Below are 25,610 nucleotides of genomic sequence, written 5' to 3'. Positions count from 1 at the left end.
GAAAGGAATAAGACACATAGCGTTACCATTTGTGATAAGAACCGAGATTGCGGAAGTTAAACACACGATAAGAATTTCTACTTCCCTAATAGGAATGAATCTACAGACGTGCCAAAAGTCACTAAATAGGTACCTCAATAATTTTTGCCCTTTTTGTTAACAGCCTATAAATAGGTTGGCATTGTTCAATATATTTCACATTTGGTAATTTGGTTCGGAATGAGATTGGTTCTCTCCTTCAAAATGCAAACTTATAACAACGATATGATATTGCATAACTTGTCAACATTTGAAAATTGATGTATCTTTAATTGATTAGACTTTGAATTATCTTTCTGAATTACTCCTTGAATTTCACTTGTTTCCAATGTGTGAATGATTAGGAGCTCCATTTCTCCAATTTCACCCTACTTGAAGGACATTTTAAGGATGACCTTGACAAAACAGAGAGAGTGAATGTATTAAATTATTAATTTTCTGATCGTGTGAATTCCAATACAATCATAATGATTCATTGCGCACCATTTTGTTCATACATCTCTACAGTGAATATTTTTCAACTCGTTGCAAGACGACAACACTTGAATCAAATTCTAATTTCTTAACTTGTTCGAATTGGTCAATTCGTGACATGACTCGAGCGACGTGTTCTTGAAGAATTTGTTCAATTAATTGCAAATGAGTCGATAATCCTCGTTCAGAGTTGTTTTCAGTGGTAAATGATTGAGCATGATTCATCACGGATTGATTGACTTTTGACAGGAGCAAATCTCCTCCAAAACGTTCCTCAATAAATAAACATGTAATTTTCAACAATTTTTGAACAATGTCCAACAAGTTGTAAAATTGCTTTTCAATATCACCACCTCGATAAATACTGTGCGTGGTAAAAAATTGTTTGGTTTTTGTTTCTAATTTTAAAAATTGATTTTCTAATCCTCTCAACTGCTCTTCAAAGTGAGAATTTGAAATTTTATGTTCCAAAGAACATTTCATTTCCAACTCTTTCACCCATTCACAATAATCATTCAACAAGCTCCCATACTCTAATTTTTGTTTCTTTTTAAATTTTGGTAATTGATCCCAATAAATTTCCGAAATAGTCCATGACGATGATGATGGTTCCGACATGGTGGATGGCTCATCCGTTCCAGCACCTGTAAAAGATTTCTCCATTTTCACCACATTTCTCGAGATAAAATAATTTCTTCCGAGATAATTTTCCATCTTACTTTGAATGGAATTTGGAGAAAAAGCTTTTTGAGACATTTTTTTTGTAATCTTTTATTAAATCTTGAATTAAAGATTTGAAGTAATCCAACGATTAAAATCGATTCGAGAAATCTGAGTTTATTCTACTACATGCACGTAGGATACATCAAACATCTTAGCATCAATCTACCAACTCCTATTTCTCTCACCAGGCGCATTCTGGTGTAATATACCAGTAGTGCCATGAATAAACTCCTATATATACAGACGTAAGTCGAGGCCTTACTATCTAATTAATGATTGAATCATATGAATTAAAGAAACAAGATATTGGATGAATTAAAGAAACAAGATATTGGCAGAAAAGAAAAAGATGTAAGGTTTGAAAATGAATGTCTTACTGAGCTTCCAAACAGAAGCTTACTCGTAACTTGTTTTAATTCAAAAGTTCATGAATGGACAACATTCGTCGTCCAGTCGTCATTGTGCTCTTCTTGTGTGTTGTTGCATCTTGCTTCTTTAACAATGTTGGATTTGATGTTTCATCCTTAGAAGAAGATACCGTTGTCAAGTTTTTTTGACATGCTTGATCAGTGGAGTGTGACAACGTCAAGAAAGAATTCTGACCTTGTGGATTCTTCTGTTTCTTGTTGTCGAACGAATTCTTTCTCATGGTAGTGCTTCGAAGAGGTGCAAAATCAAGACGGTGAGGATGTTTCTCAAAAGTTGGCACAAAATTCAACAAGACTTGTTCATAGGGTTGAGTATGAACTTTTCTTGCTTTTCGTGACACATACATCATCAAGTTTGAATGATGATGACTCTCTGAGTGGTTATTGTTATCCACCAACGGATTCATCAACGTTGGTCTCTCACACATGTCGACGTCTGAAGTTTTCGAAAACGATTGAATGGCGACTTTGGAAGGTTTCTGAATTCTGTGTTGGTGTTGGTGGTGATGATGAAACGAAGAGGATGGAACAAACAAAGAGGACGTATCTCCTCTCATGAGGAAGACGTCTTTTTGATGTTTGTTTTCGTTTCGATGAGAGGACATGTCGTTTCGATGAGAGGAGGAACTGGTTCTCGAGAGAAGAGATTCTTTTTGTGGTCGAACAGGTGGATGTTGGAATTCAGTGGTGAATGTGGTGAAGGAGGTTTGCATTCTTGTTTGTAGTTGATTTTTATTGTTGTGTGTGTTTGGAATATTCTCATTGTCGACATTATAAAAGTGGAAAGGAAAAACGTCAGATGGCACGCTCTCGTCAAACCATCAGGACCAAATACAACAACAATGATGGATTTGAATATTTATCGTGTGTGAGAGATAATTTCGTTTGAGCGGTTGTAATGTTCTTGAATCGTATTTGATCCATGGACTTTGGACGGAAATGGACTTTCAATTTTCACTTATGGGATGAGTCTCGATTAAAAAGTTAGGATTCCGTGCGATGAAAGTGCGAGGAGAAGCTCAAATGGAATGGTCAAAGAGAGGAGAACAAAAGAGTCCTCGTGTCTTTTATTGGACATGATCGCTTGAAGTAGGGGTGCGCCCTTTCCATGTCCCTCGAGATGCATATATACTAGTAGTAGGATTACCGCTACAATTGTAATGATACAATTCTTCTCGAATAAAGAACGTCGTCTGGTTTCCTTAAAAGTACAATTACAAGACCATGTACATTCACTTTACCCAGCCTTTAAATTGCTGTTTGTATTTTCCTTAATTCTTGTTTCCTTCCTCGATCATGGAAATTTCCAAAAAAGTTCAAAAAATAGCAACAACTTGATTCAAAGATATCAAGAATTCGAACAACATTTATTACGAAGATCCGATGTGAAAAGAGAAAACAAATTCCGCTCTCAACTCGAACTTGTCACAGCCATCAATGATCATTGCGATGATGTTTTACACACTTATCCTTATTACAGAATTTTTATTCTCTCTGTCATTGGTGGATTGTATCTTTCGATTGGTACCATTTTGAGTGGTTTATTGTGTAGTGATTTATCAAGTAAGGCCATGCAGAAACTCATGATTGGAGTTTCATTCATTTGTTCTTTCACAATGATTGTGTTGAGTAAGGGCATTTTGTTTACAGAGGTCAATATTTCAGTATCAGTGTATTTATTTAAGCAGGATTTGATTGGAATGTTGAGAAGAAGCTTTTGTCGAGTGGTGAAAATTCTCTCTTGTTCTTTCTTTGGAGGATGTTTCGGAAGATTAAATGACTCTTCCAATTCACACCCTCAGCATCAAGATATTGAAAGTCATGGCGAAACGAATTTGGAAACTCAACAGAATCGTCACCATCAAGGTGTCGATTGGAAACATTTGCCAAATCCAAGAAAGAACATTCATTTCATGACGATTGTGAATTCAATCTTGTATTGGATGGTGTGCATTGTTGGTTATCTATTAGGAACCATGTTGATGAGCTCTGTATTGAATGGATGTCTCATTTGGTATCAGAACACGTCACTGATTCAATTTTTGAGCAACACCACTCTCTACAAAATTGAAACATTCCAAGACCGAGGTGTGAATGGCTGGGTTTTGTGTTTTGTTTCAGGAATGGTTGCAAATTTCATGATTGGTGTGGCCTCCTTGTTGGGTTCGAGTGCCATCACTTTAGTGGGAAAGATTGCAGGTATGGCGATTCCAGTCATTGCGTTTGCAGCGATGGGTCCACAACATGCTCCAGCAAATTTTGGATACTTTTCGCACATTTTGGTTTGGAGAAGCGTTCGTGACCCAGAATGCAACACTCGTGACACAAGAGATGAAGTATGTGATGGATTTAAGCTGGTCCGATGCTTTTGCTTGGAATATTGTGCCAGCTGCTTTGGGAAATGCCGTGGGAGGTTTTCTTCTTGCCTTTGTCATTGTGTTCACATTCATCAAGTAAAAGTGAAAACTTATTATTGTTAACAGAATAATCATTTCCTAAACTCTAGACACCGCTCAAGACATTGTTGAAAATTATTAAATATGAACAAATGAATCTTATCTGTCTCAGTGGAATGTTCTTTAATAACTTAGATGAAAAAATAATTAAGGTTAAACAATAGATTTTAACAATCTTAAAACTCCTCAAGATCGTAATTTTCTTCCGGAAAATCTCCAATCGTAACCATATCAGGCCTTATGAAAATTCCATGCTTTGGAGGACAAGTGAAATATCGCTTATTATTGGCAGATCCATCATTGGTTCCCATGGGTTCATCCAATTGAATTCCCACCCAATATCCTTTTGCAAATTGAACTTTTCCAACAAATTTAACTTGTCCTCTCAATTTGGAGTCATTCAATTCACACCTACTGTCCTTCGTAATTCCCTCAATACATTTCACATCGTTATACTTTTCTTCATCGGCAGAGATTGGTTTCACCGTCTTGCTCACATAAGGATCAATATGTTTCTTTTTCCATTTTCTAAACGTATCTTCCCTCTTATCATAATCCTCCTCACTAATGACATACTTTTCAACTTCTTCCTCTCCTTCTCCTACAAATTTAGTGCTCGGATCTTGATCAATGACATGAATTCGCATACAATCCCGATGAATGCCATAACTTGCCAGCGTTCGGGAATCATCCAATCCATTCAGCACTGGTTGTTCATCCTTTTCATTCGAGAAGACTTGTAAATTCATATATTGAGGTTCCGTTCCGACAATGGGATATAATTTTCTCTTCAATTCTTCCACCGACATGTTCTCATCAAATTGCTTCTCCGCTCTCAAACTCTCCAATACGGAGTGAGTAATCACTAACCAGACCATGTTGTATATTCAATGATATATTTTAATTGGAGTATACACTGTTGATGATGTTGTTGTTTGATGGTGTTGTATTTTTTTTGTAGAACATTCCTCCAATTACAAGATGAGCTCCAAATGGTCTTCCCACAAAATTCATGTTTTGTGATGACCACCACAACAAGCATCACTCCTGAAATGATTGTTGGTTCTGATTCTGCAAATCATTCCACATCAACCATGTCACATTCCTCGACTGGAAGTAACAACAGTGGTGGTGGTGGCGGAGGAGGAGGAGGAGGATCTAATGGTGGTCATAATCGAATGACCTCCTTTGGATCAGGTCTCGTCAACATGATGAAAGTTTCAAGTTCTACAAAAAAAATACAACAAATGAACAGGTGACAGCCCGCCAACCTTTTCTGGGTGTGTATAATAAGGAATGAACAAAATAAGTTGACCCAACTTTCAAACATCATCATGATGAATGGGATCAATATTATTTCAAAGTGGCATTATTGGTCAACATTTTGTATCTCGAATACGTATCCAAAGCAAGATTATTCTTCACCGTTTGATACAACTTGTCAAATAAATCCAATTGTCCAACTCCCTTCTCAATTAAGGTTAATTCTTTTTTCACAATCGTTCCACTCACATTGATCGCAAGTGGAGATTCTTCTCCCTTCAAGAAGGTTCGAATAATGGCTTCTTGTTTGATCATTCTTTCATGTGTTTGTTTCAGAGATTTGTATTCAAGAACGGCATCCATAAAGAGCATATTTTCTTCAGATTTTTCATTTCGACAGAATGTTTTGAATTTTTCTTTTTCTTCAGGATTGAGTAAAAGACGATCGAATTCTCCTTCCATGCTTAAGAGAGATCCAGATTTAGGAATGGTACCTAATAATTGAGAGGAAATTCTGCCAACAAAAACGAACATGTGTTGACCACTACTGTTTTGTTTGGCTTTTGTAATGTAAGCTTCAAAGTCAATGTTCTTTCGCTTCTTTGTGAGACCCGTAAATGGATGTGTCATTTGATCATCGTATGATAAAATAACTTGTCCTAAAGAATCTCCTGATTTGGCAATGTCTTTTAACTGAGGGAATAACCTGTCGAGAGTAATTATACCACTTCCTTCAACATCCACAGCACTGTATCCAAATCTGTCATAAAAAGCAGTATTTGCATGTGTCACAACACCTTCTGCCGTGACTGTTAAGACAATATCTTTGATGCTGTTCATGATGGAGCTTGTTCTTTCTTCTGCTTCAGAAATTCTTTCAAGAAGTTTTTTTAGCAATTCTTGTTCTTGTAATTGCTGTTCGACCAGCATGTCCAATGAATTTAACATGTAATTGATATTCTTGGAAACCTTTCCAAGCTCATCGGTTTGTCCATCTTTCACTGCAATTCTTTGTTTTGAATCATTGGATGCAGTAATTTCTTGAATTCTACTTGTCAAACGTAAAATTCGAGACAATACTCTCTTTTCAACGAAAACAATGACAACAATGGATGCCAATAAGCACACCAAAAGTAAGAGACCAATCGCTAAAAGTACGGATTGAATACCTAGGAAATAAACGTCACGTGCAATATCAGTTCTTGCAATCATTAATGGTTGTCCATAAATGTCATTCAACAAAACATAGGAAGCAAATCTTTGCTCAGCGAGAGTAGAACCATCTGATTTCCAGCATTGTCTTTTTGAAAGGGTCATAGAAGCATCTAATGGGTCAAATGCAAAAACATCCAAATTTGGCCAATCAAAGGATGTTTGTAAAATATAAGTTCCATTCAAACTTTTCACTCGACTCGAAAACTTTTGAACCACCTTGTCACTTGTGTCATCAAGTAAATGTACGGAAAGACACAATTGAGCACTATTTGCAATACTATTAATAAAGGTTGAACTCATAATTCTACCAAACACTAGAACACCATTCGTGTCAGAATTATTATCCCAATCAGAAATGGTAATTGGTGCAGCAGAGAGCATGATCAATTGTGATTTGTAGTTCACAAATCCTCCATTTCTTGTATAGGACTTGTCCATATTATACATGAGTGGATTCGAAAGAGATAATTGTTTTAAAAAATCTGGAATGCTGTCTGGAGCAGATGTGACAGTATCAGTGTCAAAACTGTAACCTCTTGAAATGATTCTTGTTCCATTCTTAAAGTAATAAATGACCCAATTCACCTTAGAAGATGCCATAATGGCTCTCGGAAAGTTTGAACTCATATAATCATCGAATATGGCAGTTGCATTGAGTTTTCCGTTGAGCACATCATTGATGCGATTATAGGGTTCAGTCCAAGCAGAGAAGGGTAATAAATTCTACAGTGAGTGTCATGAAACAACATGTTGAAAATAATACATTTCACACAAATACATCAGATGACACAAGCACATCAAATGTCATACATCATATATAGTTCAATATTGCATTTCAATTTTAAATGATTGAGGATTGAACATAATTCTGTACTACTACTAATACTTACACCCAAATTGGTACGTAAATCATCGTAGAGAGCTTTCATCGATCGCTTCGACGCATTCGTACTATCTTTTTTTTCAAGTTCTCCAAAATTCACAGGTAAGATGGTTCCGATAATGACCACAAAGGCCAAAATCATCACCGTGAACATGACAATCAGAGTAGCCAATGTGGACACTCGTAAACTGAAACAACATGATAGAAATTTCTCTTTCGCAGATTGTTCTTGAAGTAATTGTTGTTGTGATGGACTTGTCCCTTGAGATTGTTTTTGTGAATTTTGTTGATTCGATTGAATTCCAAACCATTGATGATCCTTGTTCTTATCGACAAATTTTTGGACTTCTGCTTTGAGTGGATCCTGCAGAGGAGTGGTGGCGAATGGATTGGTGGATAAAGATTGTGATAAACGACCACCACTCAAAGTGGGAGAAGTTGAAGAGGAAACGAGGGAGCCAACCATGGTTTGTTGTGGACTTGATGCCATGTTGTTATTGTTGTTACTGTTATAATTATGGTAATTGTTGATATTGGAAGGTTGTTGAAGAGTGAAATTGTTGTGGTGACCACTACCACCATCCAGTACGTCAAGTTCGACTTCGGTGTGATGGTTCATGTGTTGATGATGAACAGTGGTGGAAAGGTATCTAAAATTTTTATGTTTGTTGTTGTTGGTGTGAGGGTGGTCACGTGGTGGTCTTCTTTTTTGTATTTTTTTGAAGTGTCAATGTCAAATGCCACTTAATGGAACTATCGTGTCTGTTGTTGTCATTTTATGGTCTTGTTTGCCGTGAATGTTGTCGTCAGAACACTAATTTTGAAAGAGATATGAAATTCAACAGTTCAGGAACCGTTGAAACATAAAAGGCCACACCATCATTTCTGAGACATGAAAAAACCAATTCGAGTTTTCATTTCAAACACCAGAAGAAACCCGAAAAGAGTTTGCATCAGAGGGTCTACCAAACGTTCAGTTGTAGCCATTTATTTAACACCTTCACTGTAATTGTAATGGACTAGAATTAGTCCATCGAAAGTCCTTTTCTCCAGAGAAACTTTGGCTTGGTCTCACCCAAAACTTCGTTGCATAGAGAATGCTGTACTTGTTTCCAATGTTTTGAAATTTTCACATAAATTTGAATGATAAACAAGGATTCGAGGAAATGAAGAATTTCAACAAAAAATCGTCTTATGAACGATTTTGTTGGTGAGGAAGGGCACACGAAGTAGAAATCATGATGAAAGACAAAAAAAGACAATTTGTGAGTGTTGGTGGTTCAGTTTCATTTCTTTAACTTTGAGGTCGTTGTAACTGAAGTAGAGTAGGATTGTTCTCAAAGTTAAGCCTAATCATGCTTATGATGTTTCTTGTGTCTGACAATTTCAATGTTATACACCATCGTATGATGTCCACATTAGAAAACAATTTCGTGTTTTAATAGTAATATTAATATTAGGGATTAGGAATTTCGGTACTATCAAAAATAATAAAATTCGAAAAAATTCGAAATGAACAATCTTGATTTTCGAAAAATCTCTCGAGACATGATTCGGATCGTTTGGATATGTTTGTTGTTACACCTCTTCGCAGACACGAAAACGAGTTGCTTTTTGAATAATTAATTCCTAATCCCTAACTAATTTTTAAATTTCAAAAAAAATGAAGAAACAACAACAAGCCTTATTCACTTCGGCCATTTCTCAATTATTTTGTTGGAATAAAGCCTCATCGTCCTACTCTTCCTTCTGTTCGGCTATGGCTGGCACTGCGACTAATTCTTCAAGAGTAGTGGTTTTGAAGAAGAATTGGATGATGTCCGATCATTGGAACTCGGTAAGATGTTTTTCTACCAGTGGATGGATGAACGGAAGACCAAGAAAAAAGGATGTTGCTGTGGAACAAGAATCATCGGAGGTTCCAAAGACTGTTGCTGCTGAATCATCATCTACAACAACAATGGATACATCTGGCAACACGGAGAACACATCAACACAAAAAACAACACGAGGAAGAAAATCCAAAACTACCATTACAGATGCCGAACAAGTAATTGATAAAACATTTTCACAAGAAAAGCAACAAGAAATTTTGGTGCAGTCCATGGATAAACTCACAAAGAAGTATGAAAAATTGGAGAAGGCTGTTGCTGCTCAACAAGAATTGTTGGGAATGATGTCTACAACGTTACATGTAAGTTTCATTTTCCATCATGAGTATCAATAATGTTGTGTATTTCCAAATATTTTGATTGAAAATTTCTTCTTTCAAAAATTATTTTGAAAATATATTTCATGTATTAGGTCATCGGAGAACAACAAGTTCAAAACAGAGTATTGCAATTACTAAAGACATACAAAATAATTCCTCTAAACACACCACAAAATGCAAATCCTTTTGTTAGAATTAACTCAAGAGATAAATTGGAAACACTAGTCACTGGTTTCATCAATTCACAACATTTACCAACAGCCATTCAAAGCATCAAAAAGTATGTACCAAATTTTATTGATGGAATCTTTGGGTTTTAACATTGAACACTTTTTATTCCATGACAACACAATAGGGCTATTCCACACCAATTATTTGTCAGTGGTTTAGATGGCTCCATTCAATCCTATCTTGATATTATGAATCCAAATTGGGTTCATTCTCAATCGGGTGGTTCATTGCAACATTTAGTGAGTGGTGATGTTTGCATGGTTGGTACTCTGGAAAATGTCACTCATGCTCTCCATCGAGCTCTTCGTTATCCAATCATGGTCAGAAGATTTACTTCAAAAGTTAATAATTTATTATTCCAACATGCTGAACAAAGATTGTCAATAACACAAGGCATGGAAAAGGTAACGCTTTTTGTCGTTGTTGGAACTCCAAAATCCTACTTTGATGAAACAATTCCTGCCCGATTTTTCAACAGAACTTTCACTGAGAGAGATTTTGACGATTTGGAAACTTACATTTTGGACTCTTTTGAAGGAACTGTTGTTATCCCAGACGATTCGGAATTGGAAAATTTAATAATTAAGAGCGATCCTATTAAGGATCCATTAGGTGTTTGGAAATTGTTACTAAGCATTGAATACAATAACGAACGAGTATTGGCCAAGAAGGCTCCTGGAGAGAAGAGAGAAGTTGACCCAGAAGTTGTGACCAAGGTTCTGTTATTAGCCTTACTCAAACTTACCAGAATTCACAATTTTGATTTATTCTTGGGAAGTGTTGTCAATCCTCTCAATTAAATCATGATGATGAATTGACATCCCATTCGAAGAAATGAATCAGTTCCGTACATGTGTTTGTGAAATCAATCTTTTAATACAGAATATTCATTTTACAATTCATTCCAACTTGAATTTACAATCCAAGTAATTGTTTCTTCTTTTGAGTGTATTCTTCCTCCGTAAGAATTCCTTTTTGTTTGAGTTCAGCCAATTTCTCAATTTGAGTCAAGACATCCTCGGAATTTGCTGATGTAGTGGTGGTGGTACTTGGCTTCTTATTTTCTACAACGACTGATGAGGTTACAACGACTGGTTTTTGTGGTGAAGTTGTTGTTGATGTTGTGCTGCCACCTGTCGAGGATTCTGCAGCTTTGGTCTTCTTGACCAAGGATTCCAATACATTCTTTCGTTGCACGGTTGGAGCCACTGGCTTCTCTTCCGTGGAAACGACAATATCCAAACCTTTGGATGGAGACGAGGAAGAAGTGACAGGCTTCTTTTTGAATTCTTTATCCATATATTCCTTGGCCAATTTCTCTTGGTTAATCAGAGAGATGTCGCCCTTGAGAACGACAGTATCCATGAATGCGAATGAAATGCTACTTAAACCAGTTTTTTCATCATAGGTGACTGGATCATCGGTTTCAACTGTATATTTGTTACAATTATGTTATTATTATTCATTCATAATGAAGATGATTTTCGAGAATTCGTGTGAGTTTTTTAAAATCATGATCAACAATGGAATTTCATGATTGGTATCAAAATAAATTGTTGTTGAAAACCTCTTCTTCATCATCAATTTTCAATACATACCCCAAACAACATTTCTCAAATTCCATTCCTTACAAATATCACGGAGTGGAATCCTTCCATTCTTGGTCTTGACATGTTCTTTCTTTTTCAATTCTTGAGTCTTGTTATATTTGTTAACGAGAATGACAGTCACACCTTCTGGTGCATCGACATCGTCCAACACCATCTCTTGCTGTTGCGAATTTTTTTTTTGAAAATTGTCTGTCAGTAATCATCTTGCTTGATGAGAAGTTTCCTTTCCAATGCCATTATCAATAAGGGTTCATGAGAACAATTTATTGCTGAATCAAGTCCCACTCATAAATCTGGCAATACACCTTATCCATGGCACCTCTAAAGAACTTGCGTTCAGTTTTTTGTCGTTTGATATTAAAATATTCAAAACAAACCACAAATCGAACATGTTTGTAGAGCTCAATAAACCAAGTAATTCGAGTCGATATCACTTCATAGAGTTGTTTGTGATTCTTCTTTTCCAAAAATCGATTTTTACAAGCGGTGGAGATGGTGTTAAATGTTGGATAAAATAGCCAATTCTTGAAAGAAAGGGATGACTCATAAATTGGAACAAAAGGATTGGACTCAAATTCGATACGATCCAATTTTTTCATCAACTTGAATATGGTCATGTCAAACTTGGCAATTTTGTTCCTTGAAATGTCCAAAAATTCTAAATTTTCCATGTATGCAATATGCTTGGAAACTTTTTTCAAATTGTTTTGAGAAAGGTCAAGATATTTTAGATTTTTGAGTTTGTAAATGCTTGTAGGAATTGTTTCAAATCCAATCGATGTCAGAACTAACTTTTCTAACACTTTGAGTTTTGAAATATTGTCAGAGAGAGGACCATTCGGTTGTGGATTGCCATTCACAATTAATTCTTTCAACGAGTCTTTCCAGAGAGAAGAATCAATCGTGTGTACGATCGAAGGTTGATGCCCATTAATGGTGAATGAAAACTTTTGAAGTTTGATGTGAGTGGGTAGTTGAGAGATTGTTCCTTCCAGGTACAACTCATTGAGTGACTTTGGAAGTGAGGAAATGATACTTTTTGTGTAATTTACAGAGAATCCACTCAGATTCAACACTGTGAAGTTGATAATCTTCAGAAAGCTCGTTAGAGATGTCAAATCTTCTGATGTTGCTGGTCGTGAAAGAGAATGTATGAAACAGCTGCGAACGTTTCTAAGAGAAGGCAGCTCTTTTGGAACAGGATATTCAATTCCAAAATCTGGATCAATGGTCAAATGTTTCAACGTGCTTGAACCAGCTCTCAAGATATTGTCAATTTGTTCTCGAGTGGCTCTAGCTCCAGTTATTGCGAGTTTTTCAAGATGGTTTAACTTGATGCTTGGAGGAACGCTATTGAATTCCTTCCCAAAATGTATGGTGAGCTCTTTTAGTGAGCTTGGAAAATATTGAATGTCTTCACTCGATCGAACAGTGATGGTCAGGGATTGTAAGGTGTTGGAACAATCTGTCAAGAAAGTCAGAGGTTCTTTGAATTTGAGGTGTTCGAGAATATGTAGCTGCTTGAGCTTTGCAAGGTGATTCTGCTTTGTTCGGTTGGAATATAGTCGAGTCATGACCGAGTTGTAAAATACATTTGTGATCTCACTACGTGGCAACAGAGTCAGATTTTCAATGTGTGGTAACGCAATGATGCTTTCACAAATCCAGTCACAATATTTTTCATAGAGCTTGATTTCAATTTTCTTCAAATTTGGACAATGTTGGGAGAGAGCAAGTTCACACCAGTCAAATCGTATGTCCAATGAAAAATGACAATCGCTAATACTGAGAGATTGAAGTTCAGGGGACATGACATGATTCATGAAAATAGTCCAACTGTTCTGAGGAGGTTGCTCATAAATGTCCTCCGTAAATCCATACGAGTTGTCGTCATCGTCGTCCAATGCAGCTAAATTTCTTCTCGACATGAATATCGAAACATTGTCGCTCGATATTAGCAGGTCCATCAAGCTTAATTGCCTCGGTTTCGTCACCATATCTGCATGTTCAATATCCAATTGTTTCCAACACACTGCCAATGCGATTCTTTGTCTTAAATCTTGCAAAATTTCTCGTCTTCGATTGAAAAATCTTTTTCTGATGTTGTGGTTTGTAGTGTCATTGTTTCCTTCATGAAGAGGTTGAGTTTTCTGACTTTGTTTGTCAGTGATAAACACACCATAATCGTTGAAAGCATCGAACAGAAACTTCTCTAACAAGTAATTATATCCCATTCTCGAGTATCGGCTCACAATGTCTGACGAGGTGTTAAATTGTGATCGATAGGCAATTAACACTCGAAAGAAGAATTTAGAGCTTGTAACGAGAACATATAACGCACGTACAGGAAGAAAGGAGCAAATATGGAGCCACACGTCCGAAGGGATAGTTCGGGCGTTGCACACAAACATGGGACTCTGATTCTTGGAGAAGATGAGCTGTTGTTCATCAAAGGGATCAAAATGATCCAAATCGAATGGATAGCTTGAGTAGGCATCAAGATTTTCAAACCCATCATCCTGAGAGAGAGGGACTCCTCCTTCGGAAGAGGTTGAAGTAGTTGGTCTTGATTGATCTAGGCCCATAGTATTCGTCCGAAGGTTATTAAATATTCAACTCTCCTGATAACTTGTAATAATGTTAATGAATATGGTTGAGATTCGCTGAGATTTAAATGTTGAAGCAAAATGATGTTGGTTGGAGTTGTTGTTGTTGTTTGCTTTGTTATTTTCTCTTCATCGGAAGGAATGGTGCTGTCCCAATGGTTTAATAATAAACCGGAACCGGAGGTGATGATTCGTTCGTTTCCAAATGAAACACGTCTGATGATGAGATTTATTGGTAAGTCTGTGAGAATCAAATTATATTGTTGCGCCCGATGAGATACTGTCAGTCAACAACACGTTGTTTGGTCTGAATCAAGTTTACTTAGACCAAGATTATTTCCGAAAGAAAAAAACGTTGGAATAGAAGCTTGATGATGATTGAGGCTTTTTCTTTCGCTCTTTGGTTACGATTTCATAAATGAACTTGTGTCCAAATGAGGCTCAACCAAACAAATTCACTGAGGTATAAGGTGTTGTTCTTCTTGTTTCGAGATCATGACCTCCATGGTGGTAAATCTCTTCTCGGTTGAAAGAAATATTGGACTGGCAAATGGACATAAATTGGCGAAACTAGAGGTTACGGAGACGAGGGAAATAAATACGAAGGAAAATGCAAAAATCACCAGAAAGTCCCAGAAAATTCGAATCTTTCCCTTGCTTTCCGAACGTTTCAGCTTCTTTCCGAGTGATGATTAAAAAAAAACTTGGGAAACAAACGGAATCTACAAAAAAACAGAAGAAAAACATGGAGACGATTTGTCCTTTTTGCAAAACCAACGTTGATGCTTTTGCGTTCAATCGTCACATACCCAAATGCTATCATCAGTCATGTGTTGCCAATGAAGAGGTTCCATTGTGCACATGTTTGACATGTAAAGGAACAAAGACACATGACGGTGATCATCTTCACAAAATACAAAATGCAACCACTGTTAGTAAGAGAAAGTCTTTAACGGCTCCAGTAACATTGGAATCGATATCTCAAACGCAATCAAGTACTTCCAGCGAAGATGTCTCTCCACAACTTCATCCTGATAAACTTAGCGGTAAAGAATGCATTTGTTGCAATGTACGGACAGCTGCCAAAGGATTCCCCAAAATATACGTCGGAAAATATCGAACAATAATATTATGCAAGAAATCTCATTGGGATGAAATGATATTCACAACACAAGTCACTAAGCAACGCAAAGAGAGGCCAATCGTTAATATGCAGAAAATTTTTTGAGCATTGAAAAAAAAAATTTTCAAGCTCAACCAAACTCTTTAATTGTTTACAATCGAAACATTCATGCCCTTCACTACGTTCAGAACATATCATTCACTCAACATCCAGACAGCACCATCCTTTCATGTCTCTAGCCAACATGTAGCCCACTCAGACATCTACTCAATGATGCTCATTATTTGTCTTATCTCACCAAATTCAACTCTCCCACCGATCTTTCGCAACATTGAATTTTGCGAGTCTGTAGCTCCACCTCCACTTCGCAAATCAACTTGCTTTAATTTCCATCATGTAGATAAAAACTCCAACCCGATCTTGTACGAAGCAACTAATACTTAACTCCAAAAGAATAAAAAGTTTTTAATAGAAAAACATCAAACGTCTCCATAACCAACAGCACAGGCATCCCTCTCATCTGATGAAGGAACAGGAGTTGTGGCATTTCCTTCAAGTTTGCAGCACCTTTTCAAGAAGAAACAGCTTTGGGAGTGTGCTATGGATTCCTCTGGTTGGCGTTCCATAGGTCTATTGCATTATTTGTTGTGGTTGAGCTCAAGCTGAAAATAATCGTGGTCGAAAGCTCCATTTTCCACGCGGTGGCCAACTCGATCACTTCTAAAATGAATATATTCAATTCTAAATAAATATAGAAAATGAATTGCAAAAAAAAATGAAGAGCAAAGTTGCTGTTACCGAAAGGCATACAAATCAATCCCAAAACACATCACTATTCACAGAAGTTCGCAATGTAATGGCTCACCTTTACTTTACGATGTACATTATACCTATGTGAATCAATATACCAACAACAACAACTTAAAAGATAAACCTATTACCATCACAATTCAGAAACAACCAAAAGGAGTGAAAGATATTATCTCAATCATTCCCGACAGTTTTGGTCAATGCAAACATTCCGACAACAAGTGCTGTAGTAATTGCAAAGAAGGTAATACTCGATGTAAAGGCATTTCTTTCGAAAAAGTGAGCCATTTACTGACGACATCCGGGACCATATCACACAATAACCATACCTTCGGAAAGGTGAATCTCAATCATCATGGCGAATTTAGTTTTTTTAGCATCGACTGTAATAATTGCAATCTCAACAAATATGGAGTTTGTGAAAAATGTTATGAATGTTATGACACAAAATTACGTCATTATCAGCGAACGATTGAAAATCAAAACACCAAAATGAATCACCTTGCTGCAAAGACACAAGAATACAAAAATGTCATCAAATCATTGAAAGCAAAAATTTCTCGACGAGATACTAAAATTAAGAAATTCGAAGAATTAATTGAGGGAAAAGATCAAAAACATTATTTGATAGAACTTCTCTCGGTTCCACTAGAGGAAGGAAAATTACACGAAACCCAGTTCTTTTATCAATTATTAGAAAATACATGCAAAATTTGGTTTCATAGAAAAATGTTAACGGTTTTCGATACAAAGAGTGTATTATTTGTTGGTGTTTATTACTTCGATTTTATGGTGGCTCTCGTTTGTGGAATGTCTTGAAAGGAAATTCCACTGGCGACATTATAACATCCGAAAACGCATTGGATTAGCTTAATTTATTGCTTCCATCTATCTCAACAATTAAGAGCTATCTTCCCGACTTGTCTTTTGGAAAACTTGCTGACAATGATTTGAAAGATGTTGTTAAAGCCATGGCAATGAATAATATTAGTAACAAGGTTATAATTTCATATGATGAAATAGAAATTAGAGGAGGGTTATGTGTGATGAAAAGCATTGGAAAAGTGATTGGATTTACTAATCGCAATGAAAAATCTTTTGAAGATATATATAATTCAAAAAAAGAAATTACACCAGACTATATTGCTAGTCATATGTGCCAATTTTTCGCTACAACTATTGACGGTGAGATGTCCTTTCCTATTTGCTTTGGTTATCATAAATCAAACCATTATGAATTTATTACAGAGAAAATGACAGAAATTAGAGATCAATTTAAACGAACTTCATATGGAAATTATGCTCTAGAAGTGGTTGGAGGTTGTAGTGATGGCTTAGCTGGCAATTATCAATTTGCAATCTCTCAAACTAATGAAAATTATGTTCATCTTTTTGATTGGTCTCATTTGCTCAAACGGTTGAGAAATCGTTTATTGAAAGGGGATGATTTGATAATCGATAATGAGAGTTTTTCAATGAATACATTATTGAAAATTAGAAATGAACCCCAATTGCAAGATTGGGTAACGGAAAGCATTATTTATCCTGTCGATATTATGAAAATGGAGCCTGTTTTTGCTTTAATAGATCCTAATGTTATAAGTGGGATTGAGCAAAGTAATCAATCAGGATGTGTTGCATTAGCGAAATATTTAACCTTAATGCAACAAATACATCAAATTTTTGACGATGTGAAATGTCCGACCTGGAATGAGAAAAAACAATTAATTGAAGGGATGGAAAGATGCAAATCCTAACATCATTAGTGACGAATTGTATTCTCATATTGATATGACTATGAATTCACTTCGTTCTCTATATGAAAAATATGGAAACCATACTCAAATTAAGGCTTGTGGAATTTCAACATTGATTGTTGAACATTTTTTTTCCTTAATTCGAGGAAAAATACGATATCCCAATTTTCGAGATTATTGTGGGATCTATCGAGCCGTATGGACTGCTTTGAAGACCAAATTGGCGAAAAATTCTCCATTTAACATCAATCGACAATCTACAACAAAATGATATGGAAATTGTAATGTGAATTTAGAATATTCCAAATTACATCGAAAACACTATGTGAAAAAACGCACTCTTCAAGAAGAACATGAGGATTCTTTATTAGAGAACGACAAAACTATTTTCGAAGAGATGTATGAATATATTCTCGATACAACTCAAGATTTCCTTCCACAGAAAAATGTGATGCTGATACGAGAATATTTATGTAAACAAGCACCAGTCGCGGACGATGGAACTATTATGAATAATATCCTTTTAACCTGTCCTGCATGTAATCAAATAATGGTCCGACAACGATCATTCATTAAGCACTTACAATATCATAATTATTCACCTCAGCAATGCAAAGATGCGCTCTACAATACAATTATTGATTCACTTAAATCTCGCCAATTTGGCCAACAAGTGGAGGGCATTATTGAAGAAGTAGCAACCAAATTGGTAACCAATACTTTTAAGCAAATTCTAATTCGAACAGACCCTGAATTACCAAAAGAATCATTTATTACATATAATGCAGAAAAAGGATTGTTTGTTCCATCTAATGAGAAACAATCACAACCAGAAAATATTTTAACAACAAATATCACCTCCATCGGCTCCATTTCAGAAAATTCAACTCAAATGTCACAACCTTCACCTCAAAACAAATATGTATTTTTTGATTTTGAAACGACTGGATTTTGGAAGAATGATGATCCACCAAAAATTACAGAATATTGTTTTGTGGATGTTTTGGCTGGAGTTGTTTTGTATGGCTTAGTTAATCCTGGTAAAGCCATTTCTAGCCAAGCACAAGGAATAACTGGATTGAATTTGAACAATTTGAGATCAAAACTACCTATTGAAAGTCATGTGAACGATATTATTCAATTTTTAAGTAATAACTCTCAAGGGAAAACTTATTTAATAGCTCACAATGGCGACTGTTTAGACTTCAAAGTTTTTGCAAAAGAATTTTTCGGGAAGTTTCCTGAATTTAATTATGACAAAATTGTTTTTGTTGATTCTCTCCAATTAATGAAATCAGAATCGACTTTACATAATTGTCTTCCTCGGAAAACGACAAAGACAGGGAAAACTAAACTAGTTTTTGCTGAGGATGTATTGATTGAACATTTTAACGTCGGTGATGTCAACAATTCACATTGTGCATTTTATGATGCTATTGGATTGCTTAATATTTTGATTAAGTTTTATGGTAATCTCGACAAAACATTGAAAGCTATTGAATGTTTTAAAATCAATCAGAAAGTTGGATGCAGATGCAAAAAAGGAAATTGTTCAAAATGTAGTTGTGCAAAGATGGGAAGAATATGTGATTCAACTTGTGGATGCAATTCAGAAATTTGCAAACGGAGAAAGTGCCAGGTTTGTTCTAATCACACGGAACTAATATTGTGTTAACTTTGTTCTGCTATTATTTGCGAGAAATGTTCCTATTTTGGGGAATGTCAACGCTGTTCCATATGCATAGTTATTAATTGCGACTGTTGTCGCAGATTAACCAATGCTGTTTCTAAATGTACTCAATGTCAAAATTCAGTATGTTGTAAATGTTACTATGATGGCCGTTGGAAGACCTGCCATCCAAACATGCCAACATTTCTATGCAATTCATGCCACAAATCATGTTTATCGTTAACTCCATGTAAGGGTTGTGGTTTGAAAGTGTGTAATGACCGTTTGAGAGGGAGATGGTGTCGATCATGTGATTGTGATGAGCGGGAATGTTCATCTTCAACTCAGTCACAATTTCAGTCCTCCATGGACGTGACAAATTTTTAAGAAGCAACCACCATGGCTCTTGTAGTGCCAATTCAATGTGTTGAGGCACCAATAGTGATGTAGTGTTTCATTCACATGTCAGCAACAATAAATTGAATTGGCAAGTTTTGATGGATTGAAATCATCATAAAATCATATTATGATCGTTGTTTTATTAAAATTTGCAGCGAAAAGTTTTCTCGTAGCTTGATGTGTTAGTCTTCAAAACCGCCCTCAGTAAGTCCTAATCCTGCTTTCATAAATCCACTCAGCACAACTGAGTACAGAACATCGTTTAAAGTTTTAGAAGTCCGTTTAATGATAAGAATTTTTGTTATTGTGTAGAAGTTTTTCTGCTTTCCTTGTTCAATTCTTTCAATTTGTCCGAACCATTCAGCTTGTATTTGTCTTTGATAGATTTGTTCATTGAAACCTCGCATTACTTTGGCACGTAGTGATAGTTTTGTCTTTAACCTTGTTTTGACAATATTGGATGGTGTGATTTTGTGGCGATTTCATTTGGTGAGAATGGCATCTTGTTTTTCAACCACAAGACGTCCTTTTGTGCCTCGGTTTGTGTTTAGTTTTTGAAGGCGTATTGGGTTTAAGCCTCGTGTTTGAAGTGTAAAAAAACAAATCCCGCCAACTCACCAAAAACCCTAACGAAAAAAAACTCTTTTTCCAACACTAAACCTTGAAGCCTAGCCTTAATTGAAGCTTCATCATCATAACTCCCACGAACCAAAAATCCTTTTCCAAGAACGAACAACATTGGTCATCAAATGACTGAAACTCAATCCGACCCCAATACTACTTCTAATAATCCGGTAAGAAGACGATCTAGAGGAAGAAGAATATCATATCATAAGCCTTCATCGTCTCCTTCCACAACAACTCCAAATACTCAACAGACTGGTAACACAAGCCCACAAGGCTCAAACTCTTCTACAACCAATGCTTCAGCAAATACTCCTTCCCATAACTCGTTAAGTAGAGGACAGAGAGGCAAACGAAGAGGTAGAAGAGGAGGATCATCATTTGATATAAAACCTACGTCATCACCTCCTTCCACAAATCCTCAACAAAGCTCTGATGAAAAGCTAGAACTAAAGTGTATGTTGAATTAGTTATTGAATTTGGACAACAAATATTTCATCATTAATAGTCATCAAGGTAAAGGATGTTGTTTCCCCAATCTCCGCATCGCCTCTAATTAAGAAGAAGGAACTAACATCAACAAACGATAGTATTACTCCAATTTTCTTCATCCTCCGAACCAATCACTCTTGATTTGACTGACAAGAAATGGAACCCCCCAAAAGTGTATGCGTCAGAGTTGATTGTTGATGAATCTTTGGGTGCTGGTTTGTCAGCACTTCATTCAAAAGAAGAAGAAACATCAAACGACTCAACATTGTCATCTTCAACTACATCCTCACTCGAAACACCAATCACTCTCGATTTGACTGATTACGAGAGTTGGAATGCCCAACAAGTAGCATCAGTATTGATTTCTCCTAAATCTTTGGGTGGTGCTGGTTTGTCGGTTGAAAAGCTGAAGCCTTTGCATGAGGCTGGTTTTGATAGCACATCTCTCCACAACATTGTTGAGAATATCAAGATGGACGGTGTAAAGTATGCCATTGATCAACTTAAAAGTACTTATAACAAGAGTAGCGTTCCTCAAGTCTCCGACACTTGCCAAACCGTTGTATTTTGGGTGCTCGATCAATTAATGACCAGAAAATATTCACTATGGCTATTGGAGCCAGTGAGTAAACAAATCAAACAAAAATTGAGCGAACCAATTGCAAAAGGAGGTGCTGAATTGAATCTTGATCAAGTTTCTTCATTGGATGTCAAAACTCTCACCAAAATTATTACTGCCATAGAGAAGGAAAGAGTTGTAACAGAAGAAAAATGCATCGAATATGCCGTCAAGATTATGAAAAGCGACACGTGCTTTGCTTCAGTGCCAGAATCTACTTGTAAAGCTGTTGCTGGGTGGGTAAATACCAAACTGAGAAAGGCTGGCGAAGGAGGTTCTTTAATTAATATACCATCCAAGTTGTTTGATCTTTGGAAGCGCAAGTTGGAAGGAGAAATATCTGAAAATTTACGAAAGGAAAGAACAAATGCAAGATATGATTATCTTCGTAATTTACATGATCCAGCAAACATGGAAAAACTGAGAACGCTCATTGGAAAATTTATCGATCTTCCTGTATTTGGAACGGGAGAAAGTGATTTGTCTCCAAAAAACTTTAATCCAAATGCGAAATATCTTTTAACTCAGCAACGATTTGATATATTGAACAATGTTGTTAATGGAAAAACCACTGGATTGGTTTTATCGGGTCCTCATGGAGTTTCAAAATCATATACACTTTATTTGATAGTTGCCTACGCATTTGTAAATTCAATTCCAGTACTTTATGTTCCAAAATGTCGCCTATGGCTCAGCAGTTACAACACAGATCAGGAAGTTGGTGCCAATAACTACTTGCGAAGATTGTTCTTTTCGCTGAATAGTGACATTCTTTCTACGACCCAAATTGTTGAATTACAGAAAGCAAGAAATGTGGTCCGTCATTTGAGCACACATATTGGAGATGTGGGACCTATGTTCTATTTGTTTGATGAACATAATGAATTATACAGACCTGACTATTACAACAAGATTCCTGCTTCCCATGCTTATTTCCAAAATTTTACCAGATGGACAGGAGATACATCAGAGAAGTACACAGTTACCATCTATTGTGGAAGTGCTCATAGTTCCTTTGAAGATAATTTACCAGGAGGAGAAGAAGAAAGATTGGTTAGAATAATTCCTCCAACAACAACAGAGTTTGAAACACTGATAGCAGACTTCGGTTTGAATCCAAAGGATAAAAGAATAGCCCATGTAACAGGAAGAATTCCAAGAGAGTTGAGATACTTGGCAAACTATTTGAAGGGCAAAAAGGGTACTGATGAAGATTTCAACCAATTTGTCATGAATATGCGTGGTGTATATGATCGAAGATTGGATTCATTAGTTAGTACATTGGACAAAAATAAGATGGAACAGTTTGAAAAGACACTGGAAGATCTTTTTACTCTTGGTATTTCTAATGGAAGACCTTATAGTGTTTCAGGGGTTGTATACGATAAGGGTTTATTGTACAAGGATTCTTATGGAAAACTTTTTATCATTAACGATCCAGCAAAGAGATGTTTATTCCATCACTACTGCACAAAACTAGACATGCCAAACATACCCAAGAATATTTATGGTTCAGAGAAAGGAACAATGTTTGAAAAACACTTGGTGAGACAAGAGTATGGAATTGGTAAACATTTAGATAGAAAATTCTATGTAACAAATAAGTTGAGCTCAAACCCCACAATATCCACGTTATCATATGAAATTAACGTACAAGCAAATTTAGATCTAAAGGATTTAAGCTCTCTCGATCGAAGGAATTTCTTGAAAGGAACGGGAGTATTATTCATTCCAGAATCCGAAATTTCCCCAAGCTTTGATTATGCTATTGTTATGTACAAAGAGAAGCCAGTGGAAATCTTTCTGAAACAAACCACAATTTCTACTGTTGATTCTCATTATTGTAATCATCGTAATGGCAACACAGATATGGATAATTTATTGAAACGTTTTTATGTTTTAGATAGAAAAGGAAAGGCAATGAAAAGAAAACAAAACGATCCAAAGCAATGTCATTTCTCATTACTCGAATTGATACTTCATGGAATTGTTGGAACTGAAGAAAAAGTTGGAGAGTTGTTACAAGTCCGCAAGGACGATCTAAAGTTCATCAAAGATGGAAAGCTTGAAAACTCAGTAACATATGGTGGTATTCAATTCACTTGGCATTACATTTATGAATCTGGTGCGGAAGAACAATCTGTAAAGAAGGTAAAGGAAAATGGTATACTTTTTAGGAATAGGCAAGAAATTGAAGCCGATATGAAGATTTACTTTGAAAAATAAGTGCTGAAGGGATTTTGGGTTTTGACCCATGTATCGGAGACTAAAATTTAATTTTAATTATTAAACTCAATATTTAGCCCTTATCCATCATTAATTTGAATATGTTTTATAACTCACTGTGTGGAATTTTGTTATTAGATTTAAATTGACGAGACTGACTTGTGAAAGAACCATGATCAGAGCGGAAGCAGTGTTGTAGTGAAGAGTACAACCATGAATTTGCTGAAAAATCAATACTATGTGACGTCAATGATGTCTACGTGATGATGAATCGATTATGTGAGTTGTTCTGTAATATTTGAAAGACGAAAGTGCTGTACCTATCACCTACTCAAAATCAAGAATTTTTTCAAGTGTGAAACGAACATTTGGAGACACAATTTACCATTTCATTCATGAGGTTATTCCTCTTTGACTTATTGAAATAGAACCCTTCACATGGTGTGAAACATTCCATTTCAATCATGTCACCCTATTCAACACGTTATTACAAAACTGTGTTTTGATTGCTTGGAACAAGTTGTGAGCAACCATAAATAAAAAAAAACCAGGTGTCAATGGCTGTGAGCACTATCATGAATCTCAAAACACAGAAAGTAAAAATCCTTGAAATTGATATATGTTGGATTCATCACCAAGATAGATATATTCTGTTAAATTGAATGCTTAACACACATTTTTTCATGAGATGGAGCTGACTCTGTCTTTGTCACCTTAGTTGAGTAGGACATGACATGAGTTGTGAGTGATCACCAAAAACATTCTGTCAATTGTATCTCATCATGGGGAGCAGATTGATATATCAAAATTTAATCAATGTGTGACTCTCCTCTTCAAAAATCAAAAATTGAAAACAAGAATTCTTGCACTCCTCAAAACCCTCACACTTTCTCACGAAAATTCTTCATTCTCTCCTCTCAAGTGCTACCATGTTCACTACAAAAACAGTTTGAAAGTAAAAGTATAGAAATCGACAATGGACCTCATCATTAGCTTGAACATGCATGTCTCATCACAAATATATCATCAATTTGGAGAATAACTGTTCCTGTGATGTATAAATCAACTCACGTTTGGTGAAATGCTCTCCCCTCAAAGTAAATTGTTTCATGTTTCAAAGCTTTCAGACAGTCAAGTAAAGATTATCTCATTGTGAATTACTCACCAAGTAAACATCCCAAAATGACGCTTTCAAAGATCTGTCCTTCATCTCTTGAAATTACTCTTATCGATGGACAAGCTCAGAAAAAGTGAAATGTCCAATAAACCGTTCTGGTCATTGTATGACTCAATACATATGGAGAAGGTGAAGAAGATAGAGAAGTTACTCTTTGTTTGTGAGCAAATTTCTTTGTACAATAATAAAGTCTTGTTCAGATTTCTAAAATAATAATTCTAAATTAAGTTGTCCAAATAAAGTGGTCTTTTTATATCATTATGATTGTGTGTTTTTTTCGAAATTTTGGTGTAAAATGATGTGGGTGTACAATAATAACAATGATTGATTTTTTACAATTAAGGCATTGAGGTCACCACCTCTGAAACGTTTAAAAAGAAGAACTTGTTGCTTAATGCAATAAAACAGTCTACTCTGGCCCGGTACGCCACCAAGTACATTGTCGTTCTTCTTTTCAAAGTTCAACTTCATTCAAACAAAACCACAACAACAAATCTCACTCAGTAGGTACAAGCAGGGACCTTCGGCCCCTGCTGGCCCAAAAACTCATTCATTTCAAACAAGTAATAAAGAA

General features: G+C 35.9%; 12 protein-coding genes across 12 annotated transcripts; 6 read left to right on the top strand and 6 right to left on the bottom strand.

Annotated features, from left to right (window-relative positions):
- Positions 1 to 540: 540 nt before the first annotated feature.
- Positions 541 to 1,269, bottom strand: FDP41_004909 (uncharacterized protein; the record flags this gene model as incomplete). The annotated part of the gene is made up of 1 exon (XM_044708375.1): positions 541 to 1,269. The coding sequence occupies one exon, from the start codon at positions 1,267 to 1,269 to the stop codon at positions 541 to 543; it is 729 nt and encodes a 242-aa protein (XP_044560947.1).
- Positions 1,270 to 1,648: 379 nt separating this feature from the next.
- On the bottom strand, positions 1,649 to 2,377 carry FDP41_004908 (uncharacterized protein; the record flags this gene model as incomplete). The annotated part of the gene is made up of 1 exon (XM_044708374.1): positions 1,649 to 2,377. One exon carries the CDS (start codon positions 2,375 to 2,377, stop codon positions 1,649 to 1,651), a length of 729 nt encoding a protein of 242 aa, XP_044560946.1.
- A 447-nt stretch (positions 2,378 to 2,824) lies between these two features.
- Positions 2,825 to 4,144, top strand: FDP41_004907 (uncharacterized protein; the record flags this gene model as incomplete). The annotated part of the gene is made up of 1 exon (XM_044708373.1): positions 2,825 to 4,144. One exon carries the CDS (start codon positions 2,825 to 2,827, stop codon positions 4,142 to 4,144), a length of 1,320 nt encoding a protein of 439 aa, XP_044560945.1.
- Positions 4,145 to 4,296: 152 nt separating this feature from the next.
- Positions 4,297 to 4,998, bottom strand: FDP41_004906 (uncharacterized protein; the record flags this gene model as incomplete). Its single annotated transcript, XM_044708372.1, has 1 exon — positions 4,297 to 4,998. One exon carries the CDS (start codon positions 4,996 to 4,998, stop codon positions 4,297 to 4,299), a length of 702 nt encoding a protein of 233 aa, XP_044560944.1.
- A 114-nt stretch (positions 4,999 to 5,112) lies between these two features.
- FDP41_004905 (uncharacterized protein) lies at positions 5,113 to 5,379 on the top strand (the record flags this gene model as incomplete). Its single annotated transcript, XM_044708371.1, has 1 exon — positions 5,113 to 5,379. The coding sequence occupies one exon, from the start codon at positions 5,113 to 5,115 to the stop codon at positions 5,377 to 5,379; it is 267 nt and encodes an 88-aa protein (XP_044560943.1).
- Positions 5,380 to 5,473: 94 nt separating this feature from the next.
- Positions 5,474 to 8,100, bottom strand: FDP41_004904 (uncharacterized protein; the record flags this gene model as incomplete). The annotated part of the gene is made up of 2 exons (XM_044708370.1): positions 5,474 to 7,321; positions 7,489 to 8,100. 2 exons carry the CDS (start codon positions 8,098 to 8,100, stop codon positions 5,474 to 5,476), a joined length of 2,460 nt encoding a protein of 819 aa, XP_044560942.1.
- A 1,044-nt stretch (positions 8,101 to 9,144) lies between these two features.
- Positions 9,145 to 10,724, top strand: FDP41_004903 (uncharacterized protein; the record flags this gene model as incomplete). Its single annotated transcript, XM_044708369.1, has 3 exons — positions 9,145 to 9,675; positions 9,786 to 9,973; positions 10,049 to 10,724. The coding sequence occupies 3 exons, from the start codon at positions 9,145 to 9,147 to the stop codon at positions 10,722 to 10,724; spliced, it is 1,395 nt and encodes a 464-aa protein (XP_044560941.1).
- Positions 10,725 to 10,839: 115 nt separating this feature from the next.
- Positions 10,840 to 11,688, bottom strand: FDP41_004902 (uncharacterized protein; the record flags this gene model as incomplete). The annotated part of the gene is made up of 2 exons (XM_044708368.1): positions 10,840 to 11,354; positions 11,523 to 11,688. 2 exons carry the CDS (start codon positions 11,686 to 11,688, stop codon positions 10,840 to 10,842), a joined length of 681 nt encoding a protein of 226 aa, XP_044560940.1.
- A 109-nt stretch (positions 11,689 to 11,797) lies between these two features.
- On the bottom strand, positions 11,798 to 14,119 carry FDP41_004901 (uncharacterized protein; the record flags this gene model as incomplete). The annotated part of the gene is made up of 1 exon (XM_044708367.1): positions 11,798 to 14,119. One exon carries the CDS (start codon positions 14,117 to 14,119, stop codon positions 11,798 to 11,800), a length of 2,322 nt encoding a protein of 773 aa, XP_044560939.1.
- Positions 14,120 to 16,565: 2,446 nt separating this feature from the next.
- On the top strand, positions 16,566 to 17,830 carry FDP41_004900 (uncharacterized protein; the record flags this gene model as incomplete). The annotated part of the gene is made up of 2 exons (XM_044708366.1): positions 16,566 to 16,874; positions 16,943 to 17,830. The coding sequence occupies 2 exons, from the start codon at positions 16,566 to 16,568 to the stop codon at positions 17,828 to 17,830; spliced, it is 1,197 nt and encodes a 398-aa protein (XP_044560938.1).
- Positions 17,831 to 18,227: 397 nt separating this feature from the next.
- Positions 18,228 to 19,743, top strand: FDP41_004899 (uncharacterized protein; the record flags this gene model as incomplete). Its single annotated transcript, XM_044708363.1, has 2 exons — positions 18,228 to 19,469; positions 19,645 to 19,743. The coding sequence occupies 2 exons, from the start codon at positions 18,228 to 18,230 to the stop codon at positions 19,741 to 19,743; spliced, it is 1,341 nt and encodes a 446-aa protein (XP_044560937.1).
- A 904-nt stretch (positions 19,744 to 20,647) lies between these two features.
- FDP41_004898 (uncharacterized protein) lies at positions 20,648 to 23,859 on the top strand (the record flags this gene model as incomplete). Its single annotated transcript, XM_044708362.1, has 2 exons — positions 20,648 to 20,978; positions 21,113 to 23,859. The coding sequence occupies 2 exons, from the start codon at positions 20,648 to 20,650 to the stop codon at positions 23,857 to 23,859; spliced, it is 3,078 nt and encodes a 1,025-aa protein (XP_044560936.1).
- Positions 23,860 to 25,610: the final 1,751 nt, after the last annotated feature.

This window comes from Naegleria fowleri (assembly GCF_008403515.1).
Source record: "Naegleria fowleri strain ATCC 30894 chromosome Unknown tig41, whole genome shotgun sequence".
Taxonomy (NCBI): Eukaryota; Heterolobosea; class Eutetramitea; order Acrasida; family Naegleriidae; genus Naegleria; species Naegleria fowleri.
Note: the sequence above shows the minus strand (reverse complement) of the source record. Positions and strands in the feature narration are given on the sequence as shown.